Source organism: Sprattus sprattus (assembly GCF_963457725.1).
Source record: "Sprattus sprattus genome assembly, chromosome: 7".
NCBI classification, from domain to species: Eukaryota; Metazoa; Chordata; class Actinopteri; order Clupeiformes; family Clupeidae; genus Sprattus; species Sprattus sprattus.
Genome location: NC_137926.1, coordinates 25,187,554 through 25,197,484, shown reverse-complemented (window position 1 = coordinate 25,197,484; position 9,931 = coordinate 25,187,554). Strand labels below are relative to the sequence as shown.

General features: G+C 44.4%; 2 protein-coding genes across 2 annotated transcripts in view; one reads left to right on the top strand and one right to left on the bottom strand.

The window, feature by feature from the left end:
* Positions 1-1,451: 1,451 nt before the first annotated feature.
* znf276 (zinc finger protein 276) lies at positions 1,452-6,100 on the top strand. The gene is made up of 11 exons (XM_080842937.1): positions 1,452-1,976; positions 2,172-2,493; positions 2,644-2,684; positions 2,787-3,164; positions 3,317-3,398; positions 3,532-3,615; positions 3,731-3,829; positions 3,928-4,003; positions 4,193-4,310; positions 4,552-4,651; positions 4,866-6,100. The coding sequence occupies exons 1-11, from the start codon at positions 1,721-1,723 to the stop codon at positions 5,218-5,220; spliced, it is 1,911 nt and encodes a 636-aa protein (XP_080699063.1). The 5' UTR covers positions 1,452-1,720; the 3' UTR covers positions 5,221-6,100.
* Positions 5,888-9,931, bottom strand: part of fanca (FA complementation group A) — a 19,939-nt gene continuing 15,895 nt past the window's right edge. Inside the window, exons 35-42 of the mRNA XM_080842936.1 lie at positions 9,624-9,739; positions 9,075-9,204; positions 8,778-8,840; positions 8,137-8,239; positions 7,878-7,953; positions 7,122-7,272; positions 6,337-6,435; positions 5,888-6,024 (exon numbers count right to left, since the gene is read on the bottom strand). Coding sequence (XP_080699062.1) covers positions 5,914-6,024; positions 6,337-6,435; positions 7,122-7,272; positions 7,878-7,953; positions 8,137-8,239; positions 8,778-8,840; positions 9,075-9,204; positions 9,624-9,739 — 849 coding nt within the window. The 3' untranslated portion in view covers positions 5,888-5,913. The remainder of the gene's footprint in view (positions 6,025-6,336; positions 6,436-7,121; positions 7,273-7,877; positions 7,954-8,136; positions 8,240-8,777; positions 8,841-9,074; positions 9,205-9,623; positions 9,740-9,931) is intronic.

The window sequence follows — 9,931 nt, the reverse complement described above, 5'->3', positions numbered from 1 at the left end:
CCACCCCATCCCACCCCGACTGGACTAAATAAGAAAATAAAATGTAACAATACAGACAATTGTAAAGGAAAAGTATATTCGGAATTGCAACAGGAATACACACATACGATTTCCGTGAAGGATGGCACGCTCTCAAAACTGTATCATGAAACACCATAGTGGAAACTATAGCCAGATGTTTAGGCTCTATCTAAAGTTACTTGAATATAGAGGGGGGCAGTCACTCCTCTGGAGTCAACCAGGATGTCCACATACTACCCCGGTAGGGCTTGGAGGTTACTAAAATATGTCAATAGAGAGCCCCACACTGAGAGGAATTTGTTAGAACCTCTTATTGTAAATTTTATCTTCTCTAAATGTAAAAACATCATTACGTCTTTAAGCCATTGCGCTGCAGTGGGTGGGAGGTTTGATTTCCAAAGAAGTAAAATTACCCTACGAGCCAGTAAAGATACAAATGCTATGATGTTGAGTTGTTTTCGTGTGAAGTGTGTTTCTTCATCTGGTACACCAAATATGGCAATCATAGGGCATGGTTCTAAAGTCGTCCCAAGAACTTCAGACAATACATCAAATATAGTTGACCAGTATCCTGCAAGTGTATGGCATGACCAAAACATATGTGTCAAGTCAGCTACATTAACATGACATCGTACACATTTCTTATCTACTTTAGGATAGAATGAGGATATTTTAGCTCTACACCAGTGTAGGCGATGTACAACCTTGAATTGAATTAAACCCAGTCTTGCACAGGAAGTGCTGTTGTTCACTCTTGTTAGAGCATTAGTCCATACATCTTCTGAAATTTCAATACCAAGTTCCTTTTCCCATGCATTTTTGATCTTGTCTATCTTAACATCATTAAGTGACATAATTAACGAGTAGGAGTGTGCTGTGAAACCTTTCAACCAAAAATGAACTTCCAGAAGTGAATCCACCAAGGACTTCTTTGGGAGAGCCGGGAATTGTGAGCTATGGCTTTTAGCAAATTGGCGGGCTTGAAAGTAACGAAATAGGTCAGTTTGTTGAAGGTCATATTTGGAACTCAAATCATTAAAGCTAGAGAATATCCCATCCTTGTAAAGATCACTAAATCTTTGGATCCCTTTCCTATGCCACCCTGCAAAGGTCTGGTCTAATTTGGCTGGTAAAAACGTGTGATTATTACACAGCGGGCTCTGAATCAAAAGTGTTCCCCTCGTGTTAGTATGCCATCTAAACTGAGTCCATATTCTTAGAGTGGAGATGACCACCGGGTTAGATGTAAACTGTGTTTTGCCGAATTTAACCTTCTTTGCAGCTTTACTCAACCTGCAGTTCTTCTAAAGTCAGATGGGAGCGCTGTACCAAAGATAACAGGCAGTGTTTACTACTTCCGGGTCCTCGTGTTTATTTTCAGATAATTGATTTCCTTCTAGACACTTGAAAACACAGTTGGAAGGCTAATATGGGAGTTACAGACCGTAGACGGGTTGCAGTTCCATTTGATATGGCACAAATTGTGTTGTGAGCGATTTCCATGTGAAACATTAAAAACGGACCGTCCGTTAATAGAAAGTGATATTTTTGTTTTACTTTTTGGAAATTCGGATAAAGGTTAGCTGTCCATGTAATATTAGCTCATAATAGTGGCTAACGTTTGTGCCAATCAATTTGGCACTGCTTTTCTCAAACTGCACTGACTCGGCGCTTTATTACAGCGCCAGCGAACTAATTGATGATGAAGAGGACACAGAGGTGTACGCGTGCCTCCGATTCGTCGTCCCAGACAAGGCATAACCAAACTGTGGGAAGAAAGCGACCTGGACGACGAGGGAAACCTCAGAAATGTCAAACTTTCGAAACTGCATCCTCCTCAGCTAGTGAAAAGAGTTTTCAGGGGGACTTGGACGATGAAAGCACGATGGCACAAGGATATGTCGCTGAAAACAGTTCTCCGAATAAACACTCCAAGAAAGCAAAAATGCCAAAAGGTAAGGCCACCACACGTACTGGATACGTGTATATTCATTATCGTATCGTAAGTCACAGCCTTCAGTTATGTGTAATGTGCTGCCTTTTGAGTGATTCCGCCCATATATGTGATGGTTTCACCATTTGAATGCACTCACTGACTTGTTGCCATCGCATTTTACATATGTCTACTCGTGTGACGTTGTTCTGTTTAGGAAACGGTCGGCTTAGCAGTGCTTTTTGTCGGCTTTGTCATGGGAAATTTTCGAAGCGGAGACTACGACATGCCTTTGATAAGCAGCTTGAGGAGACGATGGAGGTGGACGACTTCTTGGACCGAGAGAATCTCGAAGCGCCAGTGCTTTTCTGCACGGACTTTCAACGGCTCCTTGGTGTGCCGATGAATCGCGACCCGCGGTTGTCTTCATTCATTTGCAAGACCTGCCATGCACAGTTCTATAAGAGCCACCGCATCCTGGCCGATTTTCGTAGAAGGGTAAACCATATACCAACAAGCCACGAAGGCAACATGGAGGGGTAAGGACGATGGGCGCAATGGGTAGTAACGCAAGGGTCAGGGGAAACACGATTTTATTGTTTTGGCCCTATATTATAAATATATATATTTTTAAATGAGCTGAATATCGTGATTCGTACATCAAATTGAAACCATTTGTTCTCTTATAGGGGTTCCGAAAGTGTGCCAGCTAAGGATGGATGCATATCAAGTAAGTTCATGACTTTTTCTCCACCTCACTTTTGTCCCCTCTGAATATCCAGTTGGCATACATTATTTGCACTCACCTGTTACTGTTACTTTTTTATCCTAGCAACCTCTTTCACCTCCGACCCCAAGTGTCTCCACAGTCTGGTTTCCTGGGCCCATCACCACGCTGAGGCCTGCCGCTCCTGTCCAAACCTTAAAGAGGTGCTAGAAGATCAATTCTGGGGCTCGGTAAAGGCAGTGTGGGGCTGCATAGATGGGCACAGCTACATGATGGACACCAACTGCACCCAATCCATGATGAACCCTGGTCATGTGACTGCGGAAGGCGAGCAGCCCAGCAGAGATGGCAGCCACGGGTCCAAGACTACCCGGAAGCCCAGCAACACCACCACTGTCAACCGCACCATCCAGCCAAGCCCAGCCACCACTCTGCAGACTCAGCACTCCAAACCAGGTGACATCTCATCACCCAGCACAGATGGTAAGTGGTGTTGTAAGATGAATACAATGTGATTTATCAGACTGCAGATACTGTAATTTACAATGTGCTAATAATTAAGTTGTGTGTTAGTGTGAAGCTCACTATTTGGATGGGATATATGTAAGTTAAGAGGTTTCCATACCTGTCCTCAGGTCTGTTCCCTAGTGAGGGGATCCCCTCGCATGTAGCAGCTCAACCTATGGAACAAACGGCAGATTGTGACCTTTCTGACAAGTGAGCTTACCTTCTCTTAACCCTTCATGGACTGGCAAACATAAATGACTCCTAACAGGTCGTACATCCCTGATGTGTGGACAGATTTATTCATAGTCATCATCAAGTGGTTCTTGCTGACCCTGACCCATAGGAACTTCTCCAGTGACGAGGAGTATGAGAACAGAAGGAAAGGTGCATCGTCAGACGAGCAGGCAGATCCATACCCACCCAAACGGTAAGGGGAAGACGCAGACCAAACTAATCCATACTGGGAATAATTGTTTTGATATTTACCTGTCCAGCACACCACATGCTGCTGGATTCTTTCTCATTTTGTTGCATCCTTGCAGGGCTGCACCAACTAAGAAGCGAAGCAAGGCGGCGAAGCCTCCACCACAGCCCAAAGAACGAAAGAAGCCGGGGCCCAAGAAAAAGCCAAAGTCTGAAAGGTGGCTACAGCACTCATGATTGAATTCACTGAGCAGAACTTCTGGAGGTTTTCTTGAAGTGGCTGTGTGCTGTAACAGCTGATTATGTTCTTCCCCAGAGAGGAGCTACCCACCATCTACAAGTGTCCTTACCAAGGCTGCACAGCAGTGTACAGAGGTTCTGACGGCATGAAGGTCTCAAACAAGTGTATACTAAGACTGTATTACCACATGTGCAGCTATTGTTTCCTGACAGATGTGATGGATTGGAATTATTCTCCGAGTAAACTCTTCTTTCAAAACTTTATTTTTGTATGTTTAGTCCTAGATAGTAGCTAGTGAGGATTCACATTATATGGTGTGTTTGGGGTACTTTGTGAACAGAAACATATAAAGGAGCATCACGAGGAGGTGAGGGAACGGCCTTGCCCCCATCCTGGCTGCAACAAAGTCTTCATGATCGACCGTTACCTGCAGAGGCACGTTAAACTCATTCACACAGGTAAGGGTGCATGGGATTAGTCTACGGCTCACAATGTCGCATTACAGTCTATTTAGAAAAAAACAGCCCTCAGAAAATGTCTTTCAGTTTAATGACAATGGATTATTTGGAGGATTTAACAGTGATGACATCTTCTGGTTTGAGAATGCAGAAATAAATCTCAGAGCCTAAATGGCAGACTGCTCCATGCATATCTGAAGCTGGAGGCCAGCACTATAAATTCCCTATTGCCTTTACTCAGAGGAAAGGAACTACATCTGTGACCAGTGTGGACAGACCTTCAAGCAGAGGAAGCATCTATCAGTACACCAGATGCGCCACTCGGGAGCCAAGCCACTGCAGTAAGTTGAAGAGTGCAGAGAATGTAGCAGTAGAGGCAAAAGTGTAAGCAGTGGTGTGGGTTAGTTTAAATAGCAAACAACCTCTGTTTTGGGCACATCTTTTTCCATTGTCAAAGGCGTGTGTGCGTGCGTGTGTGCGCGTACGCTACACAGACTGTCCCTTTGACATGTGCTGTTTGTCCATCCAACCCCTTTTTCAATTTCCTCTTTACAGGTGTGAGGTTTGTGGGTTCCAGTGCCGCCAGAGGGCCTCCCTCAAGTACCACATGACCAAGCACAAGGCCGAGGCCGACCTGGAGTTTGCCTGCACGCTGTGCGGCAAGCGTTTCGAAAAAGCCCACAACCTCAACGTCCACATGTCCATGGTGCACCCTCTCACGCAAAGCAGCAGTAACGATGCTCCTGCCCCATGCCACCCATCAGACCTCGATAGGTCCAGGCAGTCGACCCATAGCACTGAAACGCAACCCACACAAATCCAGGGACTGGACCCTGGGTCTGCCTCACAGGACACTCAGAGGACTACTCTAGCAAGCCCAGACATGAGCTACATGCTAGAGAATCTCTAATGAGTTTGGAAGACGTGTGTCTTCATGAGACGAACAAATATTACTTATAAGGACCAGAGTCAGGCGAAAACAATGATGGTTGTCTTTTTTTACATATATATATATATATATAAATGTTCATGAAGAGACTTGCAGTCCCTTGATGATTCTTATGATTTGCTCCTGAACTGAATACTATATTCAGCACCAGACGCTGTGTAAGAAACTGATCACATATTACATGTTAGCGTGACTAAAACATTTCCCGCACTGTCAAACATGCCTGTTTTATGGAGTGAGATGTTCCTTTATAAAGCAGGACTTCATGGGTGTGCTATTATGGGTTGTAAGCAGAAAGAGTAAAGGTGTTTTTATTATGCGTAGGACACATGCACCAGGTGTGATTGAGACTGTTACATGATAAAAAAAAAGATGGATGGACTCCTTGCATTGGGATTGCTTTTTATATTTGGTCAAATAAATAAAAGCAGCAACATTCAAATGAACCTAGAAATACATAGAAAAAATATTATGTAACACATAATATGTTTTAAACAGTTAACCTCTTGTCATACATTCAGAAAGGAATTTCCCTTCCACACTAGAACCGTTATGCCTCTTGAAAAGTATTCCATTGAGGTGTGATTCAGTGTGGCCATATGAACAGGTGTTTCTCAGTGAGCGTGGTCCCACACATCCACCAGCCTTCCATTTTCAGAAAAAGTCCAGCTCTTGGCTGAAGGCGGGGCCAAGGTCTGGAGGGCTCAGCTGCATGGAGAGGGTGGCCGCCACCTCTGGGTCCAGCTCCCCACACAATGTCTCCAGCTAGAGGGGAACACATGGAGGTCACCACATTCAGTGTTGACAGTAAAATTCTACTTTACAATTGCTGACAGCTCAATTCTACAGGCAGCTACTTCAAAAGCACTTTGAACCAGCTTTCTGGATGAAAGAGGATGAGACGCCAAGTGTTGTGTGTTCTATTCAAGAGACCTGTGAACGATGCCTTTGTACAGTGATGGTGATTGACAGTGGTGTACATGAGGAAATATGTTTGTAAAAAGGAAAAAAACAACCCCATGATCTGATGTTTCTGTGATTTTTGGACCATTTGTTCTGGTGCGTGTGTGTGTATACCTCAGTTCTTTGGGTGTGCGAGAGGCAGCCTGGAGAGCTCAGGGAGATGACCTTTAGAAGCACCTGCTGAGCCCTTGCCAAAACCTGAGACACATTCACCTGAAAAGATGAGGAAAAAATGACATCCAAATTACACATAAACTTTCACTGCAATCTCAGTTGCCGGGAAAACGTGCATAACTCTACGCATGGAAAGTAGGGGAAATGGTCCATGTACCAATCATCGTATTCTCACGCATGTGTTGACTAGGCCTATTACTGCCATAGCTGAACTGTCAACAAAGTTACCATGGCAATTATATGAAATGGGATCACCTGGTTGACAATTAAGGTGTATGTTATAGCAGGAAGGCCGATATTAAAATTAGTTTTGCAGTACTGCCTGGTTATTGTCTGGAGTATTTGACTATACTCATTGAAATACAGGCACCTGGAGAGAATGATCAGTGTGCTCATTTGCACATGATTGTATGCTCATTTGACTCCCTTTAGATTTAGGAAGTACACAAATCGAGGGGTTGTGCGAACACTTGGTCCTACGGCAGGTTGTACACAAAGATAGCTACATTTAGCCAATGGAGTTAGGTACTCATGGTCACACAAAAAAAGAGAACTTGGAGTCAATTTGCACATACTGCAGAGTACAAATGATCCCAGCCCCAACATAAAATATTTGCAGATTTGCCTGAAGCATACATTGCCTGAAGCAAACAAGGTACTCGACAACATTTTGACCAGAAAGTGACGTCACTGAGGTGAACAATGCACTCTGAGAATGGGGTTACCTGCTGGGGCGAGTTCTCTGGCTGGGGTCTTGGGGTTTGACCCTCCAGGAAGAGCTGCAGCAGGTTGCAGTAGCTCAGAGCAGCAGTGTAGAGAAACCCGGGAGATCTTACTGCCCGGTTCAGTACTGCTGCATCCAGAGAGGGCACCAGGCTGGAGGAAACAGCACAGCAAATGTGTTAGCCCCTGAGCTAAGAGCTGGGGTTGTAACTGCAGATTAACAGCACAATGAGTAGACATGTTTGGAAGTAAGACCTACTGATTTATTTACTGGTTCATCTGAGGTGTGATAAGAGGATGAGAGGATAAGAGGCTTCCACACTTTCTGAATGTTGCTTGTTATCCAATGTCTTAGAGGTTTACTGATCAATAGTGGTCAGTGACTGAGGCATCTGAGGTTCTAATCAATACTTGTAGGATAGATGGACCTTGGTTTGTAACATGGTTGTCATATTCTGTAGCCCTTATAATCATTGTTAAAGATAAAACTATAAAATGCACTGGTGTGCCCATGAGGATGCTGGATTTAGAGTGCTGATAAAAATGGATGTTGGATAAGGGGTCATGTGAGTTTAGAGCTACTAGTGAAATGGAGAAGAATGGGAAGGAAGTATGATGTTTTGCAATGCCAGAGGCAGGTTCAAATCTCAGAATAAGGAAGTGTGGTGAGTGACAGCTGTCAATCATCCCTATGGGCTTGTCCATAACATTATTATAAGAAAAACATTATTAATATGGAAGAATATCTTGTCCCTCACCTGTAGAAGGCAAGGGGCATCAACCTGTTGTTCTCTTCAGTGCTCATAATGGTGACATGCTGGTTCTGGCTTTGCTCTGCAGCACGGGGGGGGGGGGGGGGGGGGGGGTGAAAGTAATTTCACAGTGAAAATAGGAAACCCATAGACTTCAGGAAGCAAGTTATCTTTGAGTGTGGATAAGCAGTTACAAGTAGATGTTTGTGTGTGTGTGTGTGTGTGTGTGTGTGTGTGTGTGTGTGTGTGTGTGTGCACATCTTACCAGTGGTTTGTGAGTGGAACAGTTGCAGCCAGTCTGCAGAGTCTACCAACAGCAGCAGGATGTCACAGCAGTGCTGCTGAGCCTGCACCACACTCTCTGCTCCCTGCCAACAGCCAGAGACACACGTGACACATCAGACTAAACAATCTGGGTTGGGAACCACCAAGGACCTCTCAATACAATTAATTACATGGCAAATTGACAAGACACAGTGATATGTAATGTCAATATGTGTATGTCAATATCAATATGCAGAAAGCTTAGCAGGAATCATGCTTCAAACAGGCATACAATCTTAGCAGCACGCACAAATGTATCAGTTAACACATCAGACCTTCCTAAACCACTACACATACTGGTAAACACATGCTGAACATTCATATCTTTACAAGAAATTCCCATTCTCCTCAAACACGAACACTGTTTTACCAATAAACTTGCTCACAATCTACAGACATGCCTGTGCAGACATTAAATTTGCACTTTTACATTTATAGGGAAATCATTGAGTGTACCACACATAATCTGAAATGCTGTAGTGATTATCCTCAGTGTTGGCACTGAACATAAGACTTCCTGTCCCTTTTGCAGTTACGATTACTTGTGAATTGTAAGACATATCATAAATGGTGCAAATATACCTGAGGATTGAGATAAGCAGTCAGGAGGTCAGTAATGCAGAAGAACAACAGCAACACCAGCAGCTGAAAAACAATGCACACATATAATATTAAAAGACTTACAAGAGCTGGAGCAGACATAAGTGCAGGTCAACAGTTGTATTGTGTTCCACTTTGTGTCGCTGAACAGGCCAATAATAAGCGCACGGGAGAAAAAGAGAGCGACTAGAGACAGCAACCACTCTGTAACACTAAACTTAAACCCTCTCTGAGCCTTTGGCCTCATCAGCAGAGGCACATAAGGGGCCTACTCCTCACCGGCCTGTGGTTCTGCTGCAGCTGGGCCAGCTTCTCGGGGCCACCGGTCCACTGCTGGTGCAGACAGGCAGCCAGGAGCACCGCAGGAGCAGATGGGAGGGCGGCCACACCGGCGTCCCCGCTCACACACCTGCAATGAATACACATCACCAGGCCCCTTTACATTATGTGAATAACAGCAACAGTAAAGAGGTAGCATATATAGGCTGTGCCAATAGTAGATAATGTATGTATTTGTGTCTTTTTGTGCGTGACTGTTTGTGCCTGAGTGCAGTGAGTGTATCTGAGCGTGTTCACGTGCTCAGGTTGATGGGAGGTCAGTATAAGTGTAAGTTTTATATCAACATGTTAGAGTGGGCTTGGGAGTGTAGGTCAGAGAGGGTATTCATTTGGACAGCGATGACAGGATAGTAATATATCTCTGTGTGTGTGTGTGTGTGTGTGTATGCCCAATGTGGGCAGTGTCTTGAATAACATAGCTGGCCTGGAACAATATTCTGTTACTCTGTTGGTATTTTATTCAATCCAAATCAAATAACCAAAAGTGACCTGCAGGCCCAGGAGTGGCAGTCTGCCAGCAGCTGCAGCTTCTCCGGCATAGCATCTCCATCGCTCAGACGCCTCCACTGAGAACCCAGCACAGGTGAGAGACGTGCCCACCAGTGCTGTGAAATCACACATACATACCAATTAACTCAGCCACAGCCACAGCCACACACACACACACACACACACACACACACATTCCCTGCTCAGCAGAACAACCCAAATCGTTAGTATTAATGAGAACATAAATGTGTATGTGAGGCAAGTTACAGTGGTGAAGATGGTAGTTAGTAAGGGTGACAGAAGTGATA

What these genes read in the sequence shown, in the direction of transcription:
- znf276 (XM_080842937.1), top strand. Translation starts at nt 1,721, where the DNA reads ATGATGAAGAGGACACAGAGGTGTACGCGTGCCTCCGATTCGTCGTCC. An exon ending in CTCATCACCCAGCACAGATG is followed by an intron (nt 3,165 to 3,316) that starts GTAAGTGGTGTT and finishes ACCTGTCCTCAG; the next exon opens with GTCTGTTCCCTAGTGAGGGG. An exon ending in TCGGGAGCCAAGCCACTGCA is followed by an intron (nt 4,652 to 4,865) that starts GTAAGTTGAAGA and finishes TCCTCTTTACAG; the next exon opens with GTGTGAGGTTTGTGGGTTCC.